The sequence below is a fragment of the Amphimedon queenslandica genome, unplaced genomic scaffold (assembly GCF_000090795.2).
Source record: "Amphimedon queenslandica unplaced genomic scaffold, v1.1 AMPQUscaffold_13500, whole genome shotgun sequence".
Classification (NCBI taxonomy): Eukaryota; Metazoa; Porifera; class Demospongiae; order Haplosclerida; family Niphatidae; genus Amphimedon; species Amphimedon queenslandica.
Window position 1 is genome coordinate 243,258 of NW_003546264.1, and position 13,060 is coordinate 256,317.

At 37.1% G+C, this 13,060-nt stretch overlaps 5 protein-coding genes across 5 annotated transcripts; 3 read left to right on the plus strand and 2 right to left on the minus strand.

Annotated features, from left to right (window-relative positions):
* Positions 1-22: 22 nt before the first annotated feature.
* Positions 23-1,161, minus strand: LOC100631690 (probable GH family 25 lysozyme 2). Its single transcript, XM_003384133.2, has 7 exons — positions 928-1,161; positions 745-873; positions 597-646; positions 477-548; positions 344-432; positions 189-292; positions 23-135 (listed from the first exon to the last, which is right to left on the minus strand). Exons 1-7 carry the CDS (start codon positions 1,115-1,117, stop codon positions 107-109), a joined length of 663 nt encoding a protein of 220 aa, XP_003384181.1. The 5' UTR covers positions 1,118-1,161; the 3' UTR covers positions 23-106.
* LOC100631816 (protein-tyrosine sulfotransferase 2-like) lies at positions 1,149-2,304 on the plus strand. The gene is made up of 2 exons (XM_003384134.3): positions 1,149-2,001; positions 2,059-2,304. Exons 1-2 carry the CDS (start codon positions 1,226-1,228, stop codon positions 2,204-2,206), a joined length of 924 nt encoding a protein of 307 aa, XP_003384182.3. The 5' UTR covers positions 1,149-1,225; the 3' UTR covers positions 2,207-2,304.
* Positions 2,274-8,749, minus strand: LOC105316739 (small G protein signaling modulator 1-like). The gene is made up of 24 exons (XM_019993213.1): positions 8,640-8,749; positions 8,220-8,313; positions 7,282-7,357; positions 6,942-7,104; positions 6,718-6,843; positions 6,426-6,493; positions 5,759-5,852; positions 5,551-5,707; positions 5,393-5,493; positions 5,141-5,333; positions 4,958-5,091; positions 4,760-4,902; positions 4,551-4,701; positions 4,444-4,508; positions 4,207-4,394; positions 4,079-4,147; positions 3,457-4,022; positions 3,352-3,402; positions 3,212-3,294; positions 3,029-3,138; positions 2,887-2,983; positions 2,726-2,837; positions 2,622-2,677; positions 2,274-2,565 (listed from the first exon to the last, which is right to left on the minus strand). Exons 2-24 carry the CDS (start codon positions 8,292-8,294, stop codon positions 2,480-2,482), a joined length of 2,964 nt encoding a protein of 987 aa, XP_019848772.1. The 5' UTR covers positions 8,295-8,313; positions 8,640-8,749; the 3' UTR covers positions 2,274-2,479.
* A 44-nt stretch (positions 8,750-8,793) lies between these two features.
* Positions 8,794-10,633, plus strand: LOC100636145 (carboxypeptidase D-like). The gene has a single exon (XM_003384086.3). It carries the CDS (start codon positions 8,863-8,865, stop codon positions 10,618-10,620), a length of 1,758 nt encoding a protein of 585 aa, XP_003384134.1. The 5' UTR covers positions 8,794-8,862; the 3' UTR covers positions 10,621-10,633.
* A 44-nt stretch (positions 10,634-10,677) lies between these two features.
* LOC109580241 (uncharacterized) lies at positions 10,678-13,060 on the plus strand. Its single transcript, XM_019993216.1, has 6 exons — positions 10,678-10,801; positions 10,862-11,326; positions 11,375-11,535; positions 11,629-11,793; positions 12,738-12,882; positions 13,037-13,060. Exons 1-6 carry the CDS (start codon positions 10,708-10,710, stop codon positions 13,045-13,047), a joined length of 1,041 nt encoding a protein of 346 aa, XP_019848775.1. The 5' UTR covers positions 10,678-10,707; the 3' UTR covers positions 13,048-13,060.

Below are 13,060 nucleotides of genomic sequence, written 5' to 3' on the forward strand. Positions count from 1 at the left end.
GGACACTATAATTTCCGTATACTTTGCTACATGTTACAAATAATGCATTTAAAAAGTAAAAAAGACAAGACAAAACAAGTAATGCACAAATTGTAGAGTTATTCTCTTAGTACCAGTCCTTATCAACATCAGCACCTAAGGATAATAAATAAAATCACTTTCAGTTTCAATATAAGCATTTCCCTTACCACACACAGTCTTGTCTCCAGCATACTGCTTAATAGTCGGTGTGCTCCAACCGCCAAATGGTTCAAAATCAGAAAAAGAAGGATTATCATCATAATGAGCGTACCTATTATATTACCCTGTACATTAGTACAGTGCATTATTATTATAATTATACCATAATGGTTGACTTGATCCTCCTGTATAGGAGCCCATGATGCTGCTCCACTGGTATTGGCTGGCATAAACTCCAACTTTTTTATATTTCTGCATTATTTTAATTATCATTTTACTATTTTTGATATTTTTACTTTTGCAGCTGACAGTAATTCGTCAAAAAATTGTCTGTTAGCAGACTCACTGCCAAGCCAATATTGACTGCCCTAATATATGTACAGGTAAAAGCATATCATTAATATAATTAATATTACTTCTATGTCCAGCCATATTTGTCCATAGTTTGATTCAGCAAGTGAATTGACTATTATGAACAAAATAAACTGTCAGTATTGATACTTTACCATAACAATAGAATCATGTGATATACTGAACATCTCCCCCCTCTCTCTCTCTCCTTACCCATCTCCTCAACCTGTTCAGCTGCTGATTTGCTGCATCTTGGTGAAGGGAACATGTAGACATCAACGTACTTAATGCCACCTGCTCGGGCATTCCTTATTGTAGCAGGTGCATTTGGATCTGACGAACCTGGAGCAATAAAATTACACATAATCTTCAAAAATCTCAATAAATTAATCTTACAGGTGCTTCTGTATGCGCGGATTATAGCAAATTCAAAGCCATTGCTTTTCAAGCAGGAGAAAGTGCTTTCTGAAATTAAAGAGGAGACATCCACCCCATAGGTACCAGCAGCTGTCCTGTTGACCGGAAGAGACTGTATTCCAAGGAATAGAGAGCAAATAACTACAAGAGCAGAGAACATCATCTTCATCTTGTCAAAGTTGTAAAGTATGGCAGCTAAAGCAGCCGCACCTTTTTATAGTCTGCAGATAAACCACGCCTACAATAATTACACTTGGAGGTGTGGCTGCATCGCAAGATGGCCTCCAAGTCGGCCAGGTCTATTTTATTCGTTTCTGTCCTCTTAAACGCATTCCTCCTCTTCATTGTAACAGTTTACCATTACAAAAGTGATACTCCAAGCGCCCCAACTAGTTCCTGTCCGCCAGATCCTTCAGAGAGGCCCTATATCTTCATTGGAGGAGTGCCAAGTTCTGGTACTACTTTGATGCGGGTCATATTGGACGCTCATCCTGACATACGCTGTGGCGAAGAGACCAGACTAGTCCCTCGTATATTACAAATGAAGGAAAGGTGGAGGAAGGGGAAGAGAGAGCATAAGCGCTTGGACGAAGCAGGCTTAAACAACACTGTCATTAACTTGATAGTACGAAACTTTATTTCAAACGTGATAGAGTATCATGGCCCTCCGGCTAAGAACCTTTGCAATAAAGACCCTCTATCGCTCGCCCACACAAAAGACCTTCATCTCATGTTCCCTCGGGCAAAGTTTGTCCTGGTTGTGAGAGACGGAAGAGCTGTTGCTTATTCAATAGTTAGTCGTAACCTCACAATAAGCGGTGTTGATAATAAGAGTTATCTTGCAGCTGCTGCCTTCTGGAATAGAGTGTTAGAAAGAATGTGGGAGAATTGTAAATACGTTGGGCCTAATGTCTGTCATGTTGTGTATTTTGAGAAACTGGTCTCGGAACCGAGAAACGAAATCAACAACCTACTCAAGTTCCTTGGGATTGAGTGGCACGATAATGTACTGCGGCATTCACAGCTCATTAATAAAGAGGTCAAGCTATCCAAGTATGCCGTTATTATTTTGAGTATTATTATTTATATGATTGTTCTTTTCTGTGGTAGGTTAGAGCCGTCTACCAAGCAGGTTAGAAACCCGATTAAGAGTGATACTGCTATAAAGTGGAAGAGGAAACTTCCGAAAAAAGTAAAAGATAAAATATGGAGCAGCTGCCCAATGCTTCGGAGACTGGGATATACTAATGACGATTAGACCACACCCAATTTATTAATTATATTATTCATAAATCAATCTTTATAATTATCAATTTGTAACTGTGTGTGATTTAAAATATGGTTTTGTGATTTATATATGTATGTATGTATATACTGGGACACAGAACCATTCTTAACATTTATATCAAATAATAATAATGATAATGATAATAATAAACAAAATGAATTGATGAATTAATGATGAAATAAAATGAATGAACTGACTTGATATGACACTGTTAATGATACACACATGATATGATATGATGTATTATAATGCATTCTGTAGTGTTTCGATGGTGTGTTTAGCCGTTGAGATTATCTTCCTCGCATTTAAATTTTTACTGTCAGCCAAATCTAACAAAATAATAATAATAACAACATCATGTGACTATCACACGACTGGTCGTTACCTGTGAACAAATTGAGTATTTCGCTTGGATCAAGTTGGGCGTCCATTATAGGTGCTCTTCAATTAGAATAAGTCACATGACTATCACATGATCTGTTGGCTTACTTGAATTCTTGAAGGAGTCCGAGGGCAATGAACTCCTCAAAATTATCAGTCGTCAGTTGCCTGGCAACCCAAGACGTCTCCCACAATAAAAATATATCATTATAAGTGAATTCTAAAAATTAATGAAATTAAATTATTAATATTATTATTATTATTATTACCTCTTTTAAAATTGACTAAAAACCATCTGTAAGTATAAAACAAGGCGTCGCCCATTGGCATCTCATTTAAATAGTCGTAAAAATCACTTTCAAGTACCTAATTAATTAACTAACTAATTAATTATTCATGAGCTCCACCCACTTGTAATAACGACTGTAAGTTGCTCATCCGTTGAGTCACCCCTGGCTTGGGAGGGAAGCATGACTCCATCCTCTCCATCAGGGAACAATAGCAATGGAAGGTAATCTCCTCTAAAATGGAGAGAGAGAGAGAGAGAAATGAGAGATCCAAATTCATGTACAATTTTACAAATATATCTCTTACCATCTTCCAGTATCACCAGCAGTGGAGCTAATAGATCACACATCCCTTGAGAATAACCATTAGACATATTCTCCCATATATAACTATTAATAATAATAATATACATACATATGGATATGTACATGTACATGCATTAATACCTTGTTATTATGTTTCTTAATTTCGTCAAGTTCTGTGGAATGCGGAAAAATCTAAAAATAGAACAAAACACAATTTAAATTTAGCAAAAATGTGTATATACTTACGAATAGTCCCTATCACATCTTGGTACGTCCTTATCAATTTTAAATAACTCATTGATGAAGTCACCCTCCCTCTTACTAAGCTCCTCCCCCTCTGATCTCAGATCCATGATCTCCTCTGACTGATCTCGTTCATGTGATTCAAGTAGGCGTGGCCTCCTCTCCCCTCCATCACTGCTGCCACTGGTTCTTGGAATATCATCAATCAAATCATCACAGCCGGAATCAAGCTCCTCCCCCTCCTCCTCTTCTGAAGAAGATACCACGTCTTCATTATGTGAATAATCCTCCTCCTCTTCTAGTATAATCATATCAGGGATTTTAGGAGGCGTGGCTCTGGGTGTGGCCTCAATATGAGTGGGTGTGGTTTTGATACTAGTGGGTGTAGTTATAGTGCTAGTGGGAGTGTACCCTCGTCTTATATTGAGGCTGGTTGAGGTTGGGTCATTGTTAATGTAATGTTGTTCTTCTAGTCGCTTCCATTTGGTGAGGATGTTGGCGTAAGAGGTGTGGCTTTGATCTGATTGGTCGCCCAGTGGAGAATGCACGCCTAATAAATATGGCCACACCTAAAAAATATAAAATAATAATAATAATAGCAAAAAATTATTATTATTATACTTACTTCTTTTCTTAAAGGGTGGTCCACTCCTCCGTTGTAAATTGCTTTTTGTATTTTATTCCACATATCAGACTTTAAAAAATAATAATAATAATAAAGTAATAACATTTCTCTTTAAAACATTTGCTTACAGTTCGATTTGATAGAAACTCTTCCCACAAGCTCTTGTCCAGTTTCTGTGGCTCTAGCTCCAGGTGTATCTCAAGAGGAGAGGCGGGGGAGAGAGGGGAAGAGGGAGAGAGAGGGAGAGAGGGGGAGGGTAAGAGTAAGTGTGATAAGGATTTCTTAACACGAGATATGTGACGACAATAAGACAACCCTGTAATAAAATATAATTAATTAATAATCAATCAATTAATTAATCTTACAGCTGTAGAAGTATCTTGCCAATAGCTGACTCGACACTTTTGATTGAAACTTTTCCATTAAATATCTACAAATTAAATAAGTGGGTGTGGTCAAACAATTCAATTACCTCCTCGAGTTACTCTTCTTAAGTGGGTGTGGTTTAGTATCATTCCAAGAGAAAGGATCTTCCATTAGTAGAGGGGAGGTACTCCCAGTACTGGCCGTGGTCTGGGGGGATACAGGAGAAGGGGAAAGAGGAACTGACGTCATTTCAACTTCTAACGGAGAGAAAAGGTTAAAATTAAAATATACATAATTATAAAATATATTTAATACCATTTTCTGTCCACTCCAGTTGCTGTGGTGGGTGTGGTTTTGCTACTCTAACTCGAAACACTTGACTCCAAACTGGCGGCAACTCCCAATCAGTGGGTGTGGCTTCAAGAGGATCTTCAGTAGAACCATATACAGCAATCTTCCTACAAAAAAATAAATAAATAAATAATAAATAAATAAAAAATATTTAATTTTTACTTTATGGTTGACGATAAAGAGTTTGGTCTGTTCCTCTGGTGCTGTTGCCGTAGAAACCAGAGGGGTGGTTCCAGACAGCCCCTAGGATGAAGAGCGTTTTCTAGTGATTCTAAAAACCTCAACATTGACGAGGACTAGGATCAAAACTCGATAATAAAAACAGGTTATAATAACCGGTTTTACCTGTGGGAACATCAGTGATGGATACGCTATTCCGTTATACCCAATCATAATCAGCTCTGAATACAAGACCTGCTGCTGGTCATCCTCAGACCCCGCCCCTTGCTCCACCCCCTGCTCCACCTTCTTGTGGTGACAATGAATGTGAGCAATATCCTGCGTAACATTTACTGACAGCACGTGACTCCATTTTATACTAAACAAGAAAGAATGAACACGCCATACAATTAAAATGATGATAATTAATATACTCACCCAGATCCATTAATGAGTGTATTTGGCAGCCACTTTATATAAAAAGTGTCTCCAACTTCAGCCAGTGTGAGATACCCTTGCAGTGGTACGTTGATACCAGGCTAATGGAGAACATACCAGTAGTGGTATATGAGGATTATCAAGTGTATCATTCTTACTGGATACATCAGTATGTTGTTCTTCCCGTAGATACACGAGTTGAAAGAGCTTTGATACAGGGACTGGACGTGTTCCCACATTTCGGAGGAATCACCAGAATTATCAGCCCAACCCACTGCCACGCCTTCTCCTTCACCAACCCCGGATGAAAACACTCTAACAATAATAATTAATAATTAATTAATTAATTAATTGTGTGGGCATTACCTGCTATGGCGTGATACCAGTTCGGTGGGTCCGGGGTTGAGTATTGAAGAATCAATGGACTTCATTTTAGAAAACGAAAGAGAACATGGTCCCTCTAAAATATACAAATGAACATCTTTACATTCATACATCACGTATAATTAGATTTTATGAATTTTTTAAGTTGCTCCAAAATCAGACAAAAGTCCCTGTACTATAGTACATGGTCTTGGGCCAAATTTTGCCAAAAATGGAAAGTAGAGAATTCTCCATTTTTATTACATTTTCTGATACATATACATGTTCTTATGTTGCGTAGAAAGTTTGAGCTCATTCCAATCAAAATTAGATTTTTTATGAATTTTTAAAGTTGCTCCAAAATCGGGCCAAAGTCCCTGTACTATAGTACATGGTCTCGGGCCAACTTTCACCAAAAATGAAAAGTAGAAAATTCTCCACTTTTATAAATTTTTCTGATGCATATACATGTTCTTATGTGATTCTGTTTACAAATTCTTAAAGAGTCGAAAAAATCATAAAATACCACAGCAAGCAAGACAATCAAAGAAAATAATCATATTTAAATAAAATAAACTGAATTAAATAGACACACTGTCACTGTAGCACGTACGCACAATGAATGAATAGATAGATAGATACATGTACATGTAATACAGAAATATCTTACCCATTAGGAAAGCAAATAGCTCAGAATAGACGGAATGTACCATGACTGACTTCTTACTGTAGTACAGTCTATTGATGGATGAAGGGGAACAGCTTATAATGACAATAAATGGAAAAGGACATTAAAATCAATGTACCATGCAGCTGGTAGCTGGAATGGAGGAAGTTTTGATGAATTTAGTGTTTTGATAGTCATTTGCAGGGCCCCATTAAATTAAAATGCAACAATTTGCCAAAATTTACCCTCCAAAGTTACCAGCTGTACAATACATGTTAATCATATGATGGATTACTCTGGGCTCTTAAGAAGCTGGTCAATGATAGCCTTCATTGTCCTTTCAACTAGCGAGACTCTTATCCACAGGATCCTCCTCTCTGAGGAGAGGTCACCATGGATACCAGCATACTCAGGCTTAACCCTAAAACAATAAAAAACAATAATAATATTAAACAAATAATAACAAGAAATTAAAGGTGTTATTTATAATAATAATAAAATCAAATCTCTTATTCTAACCTCTTCCCGGTGTTTGGTAGGTAGCACATTTGATAAATGCTTCTAGCAACTGGAAACACTTTACTCAGCTCTTGAAGGACACGCCCAGAAGTTGTGAGAGGCTGACGAGAAGAAGTGACATAACGTCTTCGAACACCAAAACTGAGCACATCATCAACAGACACTGAGGGGGGAGGGGAGATAAAACAGTACTGATACTAATTATTATTGACACTGTTGGATCTAGAGGGAGTTTAGGAGACTTTTGGTCGACCATATTTGGTCTTCTCCTAAAAATTCTCCCAGTTCAAGTCTCCCAAACTTTATCTCTAGATCTAACAATGGCAGTTGCTTAACTTACAGCAAAAGCTAATGAAGTTGGGATGGGACCAATGGATCTTCTTACTAGCAGCTGTAGTCTCCAGGAGCTTCTTAGCCTATTGAAGAATAGTCACATGACATTGTGTTTATTATTATTTACCATTATGTAGTCTTAGATGCCTTACATGTAGTTCAGGTAACAATTAGTAAGTACAGTAAGTGGATATGTAAATATACTAAACATGACAGTGAGTGAGTGTGTGTGTGTGTGAGTGAGTGATGTGTATGGTTTCAATTGGAGGATGTTATATGAACCAGCCAAAGTTAAAATAAACAGTCGAATATTTCTGTGTATATTTGTACCTTGCCTAACACTGGTCCCCCCAAAGGTTTCTGTTTCCTCTGATATCTCTCTTCCTTTCTCCCTCTCCCCCCCTCTCTCTCTCTCCCTCCCCCTCTCCCTCTCTCTCTCCCTCCCCCTCTCTCTCTCCCTTTCTCCTCTCCTAGCTCTTCTCCCTACCTCCTCTTTCTCTCCCTCTTTCAAAGGTTTCTCTCTCACTCTCTTATCTCTCAGTTCATGAATAGTAAAGACAGAGTGACCGATGAAGGTCAGTGTGTGCAAATATAAGCTACAAGGTGGAGGTGGTGTAGTAAATACAGGTTAAGATAACAGGGAAGCAATATGGCTGCAGTGCTAATAACGCTGACTAAAAAGATTATAAAATTATATTTCTATGTAATAAAGCGAATAATTCAATTGTAGTACATTTTCTTGTTGTTTTTGCACCAAATAAAAAAACAATTACAATTTAAAGTTTTTACAAGTACACGTACATACATCTGTATAAGTATAATGATGAATATGTGAATTTACTAAGAGATTTATAATACACAAACTTTCATTACAAAACAGTCCCTTTTATACAGTATACTAATGAATATACTTGCAGAAACCTTATTCTAATTATTGCCCCTCACCTCATGTTTACACGTCTGGAGTAAAGTCTCACATGAAACAATGTAATTGTTCCCTCGTCTTTTAAAAGTATCCATGAGGAGAGGTACTGTTGCTCTGGTAACAGAAAGGAACATTAATGGTCATAATTGACTTCATTAAAACCAAAGACAAAACATATTAGAGGTAAGAGGTAGGTACTGTAGAATGAGAATTGATTATTAAAAATACATGTACATGTGCATGAAACTAGATATGCATGTAGATTTACTTAAGTATTAGTTAATGGACTGTACAGTTAGTACTGTAAAGGTATAATAATAATAATAATAATAAATCTACTACTAATAATAACAACAACAACAACAACAATAAACTTGAAGCAGTATATATTATTCGAGGTATTGTTACAGTACAAGTTACAGAAGACCTTATTAACTCACTTCTCCTTCTTTCCTTCTCTCTCAGTGTCTCCCTGCCTCTTGATGTCTTCAGGAACTAGCAAATTCTCTCTCTAACTTTCCAAAGAAGAACTTCATCCGCTAATATCATAAACGTGAAGTGGGTGTGGCTAAGACTATTGATTAGTAGGTGTGGTTTGCATTGTTATAGGCTTAGGCGTGGTTTGCTTTGGGTGGGGCTAGCTGCTAAGTAATTACCCAAAAAATGAAAACATCATCGAAGAGAAGATCTCTTTTGTCTTCCACAGCAATGACTGGCTCTCTCTTTCTCTCTCTCCTTCTCCTCTTGTCCTCTCTCTCTCCAGTAGCTCCTACTCCAGTCAGATCCAGTCTCTCAATATCATTTGAACATCATGATAACGATGAGCTAGAACAGTTCCTTAAAGACGCGCACAGCTCGTACCCCTCCCTCACTCGCCTCTATAACATTGGATACAGCGAGAAAGGAGTAGCTCTCTACGTCCTAGAAATAACAGATAATCCCGGGGTTCACGAACCAGGAGAGCCTGAGTTCAAATACATTGGGAACATGCATGGGAATGAAGTAACAGGCCGAGAAACCCTCCTCTACCTAATCCAGTATCTGTTAAATAATTACGGGCTTGACGATGAAATTACAAGTCTTATTAATGAGACTCGTATTCATATCCTACCCACTCTTAATCCTGATGGGTACTCTAAGGCTCGTGAAGGTACCTACAGTGGTGTTAAAGGTCGTTATAATGCGAATGGGGTCGACATCAATCGGAATTTCCCTGATCGTTTCCATGACAATCAAATCGACCGTACCTCAGAGACGAAGGCCATCATGCGCTGGTTGGAGGAGTACCCGTTTGTTCTCTCGGCTAATTTCCACAATGGTGCCCTGGTTGCTAACTATCCTTATGACAACAGTAGGAGTGGTTCCTCTGTCAGCACTCCCTCGCCTGATAATGATATCTTCAGACAGATTAGTCTAGCTTATTCAAAAGCTCATTCAACCATGTATCTAGGCGAGCCCTGCCCTGGAGATAATTATGGTTTTACTGATGGTATTACTAATGGGGCAGCCTGGTACAGTGTTAAAGGAGGGATGCAAGATTATAATTACGTGACTTCAAATTGTTTTGAGATAACGATAGAGCAAGGTTGTTATAAGTATCCTTATGCGTCGGCTCTCTCTGGTATTTGGGATGATAATAAAAGCGCAATGTTGTCCTTTATGAAACAGGTCCATGTAGGGGTGAAGGGTTTCGTGACTGATACCGACTGTAACCCAATAGCTAATGCTAGTATAGCAGTGAGTGGGCGGGATCATAATATAACGACCGCCTGTGATGGAGATTACTGGAGATTACTAGTTCCAGGAAATTATAAGTTAACAGTGACAGCAGATGGATATGTACCAGTCACTAAAGAAGTGACTGTATTTAGTAATAGTCCAGCAACTGTTATTAATTTCACGTTGTCATCGTTGGAAGCCACACCCACTCAGACCAGCAGTTCCTATTATTTTGAGTTGATTTCGTCCTCAGAAACATTAACATCATCTCAAATGTCATCAATTCAAGCCACGCCCAGTCTAAAGGATACGCCTACTCACTTAACGAGCTCACCCTCCCCATCGTCCACCAAAAGGAACACGTGTACATACATACCACACGCCACTAACTGTGGCACCTGGGAAAATACTCTACCCTATGGATCAAGCAGACATCTTATTGCTTCAATCATAGCTACAGTCGTTGCTGTTATACTAGCTGTTGTCATAGTAATGGTTGTCATAGCGATGGGAGTATCTGCCTACAAGAGGAAGTGTCGCTGTAAAGGATTCATTCAAGTTCCTGTTGATGACAATGGGATGGAGAAGGGGGCGGAGTCTGTTGGACTACATAAAGTGGTTAGACTCGGGACTGATTCCGGTAATGAGTCGTCAGAAATGGAACACGAGGACACACAATTATTTGCAATTAATAAAGCTTAAGTAATTATTTTAATTAATACTTTCCTGATTATTATTATTTTTATAGCTAAAATTAATTATAGAAGCAAATTTTATTGCTTTTGTTGGATGGGGCTCAGTGGGCGTGGTACTATTTTTCCTCTCCCAAACAAAATGGCAGCCCTGAAACCAGCAAAAGCAGTCCCCAGCCCCACTGTGAAAGGTTAATAAGTTATAATTTATGATAAATATTGTTTGACTGATAGTTTGTGCTATTATATAGACTATGAACCTGCTGAGAGAAGTGGTCATTCTACAGTAATAGTAGGAGACTGTCTTTATATGTGGGGTGGGAGGAGAGATGACCATCCTAAAGAACACAATATTGAGATGGAGAAAAGAGATTCATCATTTGTGGAGGTACTTCACCTTCTGACTGGTAGGTGGGAGCAGAAACCTACCACTGGTGATCCTCCACTGGGTAGCATTAACTATGCAGCTGTTGCTATTGGGAATGAGATATTCTATTATGGAGGACTTTGTAGTCATCGTCGCTATGATGATAATGTTCTGTACAGTTTAAATGTTGATACTCTCAAATGGAGGAAAGTTGTACCTACTAATCCTGAGGATGGTCCTAAGAAGAAGGATGATTGTGGTATGATTGCTGTAAAGATTGAGGGAGAAGATTACCTTGTAATAATTGAATCAGAACCTATTAATATTCATTATTTTAGAATTGCTACAAGTAAATTAATAGTTTTAATTAATTGATTTAATTAATTAATTACTGTAGGTCAGTGGATCTCACCTGAAGTTACTGGAGATGTTATTACTGGAATTGAATACTTTAATTTGATGTCAGTAGATGATACCAGTGCTATTTTACTTCAAAATGATGATAATGATATATCAAATAATTCTGTTTATCGTCTTACCTTTACTAAAGGATCAGTGGTATGTATAATAATTATCATAATTAATTAATTAATTAATAGGTACAATATTTATTAGTAAAATTATTAATTAATAGTCTCATTGTTCATTTAGGTTTGTGCAACGATATCTAATGGTAGTAAAAAAGGTGGTACTTATTCTATGTTTTTGCCTCCTCGTCGTAGTGTATTACTGAATAGTCCTTCAGGACTAAAACTATTGACTATTGGTGGCAGACAATGTGAGACATTTGATATTAACAAAACTAATTGGAAGGAGGTAGAACACATTATGATAATATGTACATACTTACATTATACATGTGTATATGTCATATAACATGTACTCATAGTCACATACATACATGTACTACATCATTATCATTATTATTATTACTAGAAACAATGTAGAACATTCAAGGGCTCAGCCTCATAGATTATTAGCTGAAAAAAGCAGAATCTCAAACTTATGTTGCTGCTAGAAAACTCCTGACTTGTTTTTTACTTTAAGCCTTGCTACACTGACTTTAAAATAGCTATAAGATATAAAAAGGCTGGCCAGTTTAGTGCAGTCAGTGACAAAGGTGACATTTGTTTGACTTTCACAGTTATCTCAACAAAAAGGAGTTTCATAGTTACTTAATTGCACCTGTAACCTTTTCAAGCAGTTGGAGAAGTCTTTGGACGGTTTTTTTGCCTTATCTTGTTGCTAGGAAGTAGGAAAATCATGAGGAAAATCTTGACTTCTGATTCCTGTGTGGTGATCGCCATTTTATTTTCATTCGGCCACTCCCACTTTCAAATGAAATACCTTAAGCCTACTATTTTTAGCGTTTACTATATTAGCGAGAGCTTTAAATCGCTAAATTAAATAGACGCCAAAATAATTATTATTCATTATAATGGTTATTATTTATAGTTAATTTGGTTAAAAACACTAAAATTAGTAACGCTAAACATGACTTTTGCTGATTTTGCTAAAATTAGTAGACACAAATAATAGTAGGCTTAAGGTATTGAAATTTAGAATCTTTTGCACTGCAAGGCATGTGCGGATATATAGAGGAGATACGGAATACGTACGTGTACAGACATACAAACAAACTCTACTCATCTTAGTGGGCTTTGCCCAATTATTATTATTACTAGGGTGAATGTAAACATTGAAGGGGCGAGCATTATTATTATTATTATTATTATTATTATTATTATTATTATTATTAGGTTGGTGTTCCTGAATCAGTCAAAAATAGAAAGTATCAGTCTCTATCAGTTTGGAATGAAGATACAACCAATACTTGGATAATAGAGTTTGGAGGAGAAGGGAAGTTGAAATCACTCAGTGATCATACAACATTCCTTAATATCAGTGAGTATAATAATAATTACTGTACAGCAATATTTGAATTACTTATACTGTTAATTTAATATACATGTACTCATATACATGTACATGTAACACACACACACACACTTGTAAACTGTATATAATATTAATGATTTATTTTTCTTATTATATAAAGGATACACGTAGGAGTGATATTTCT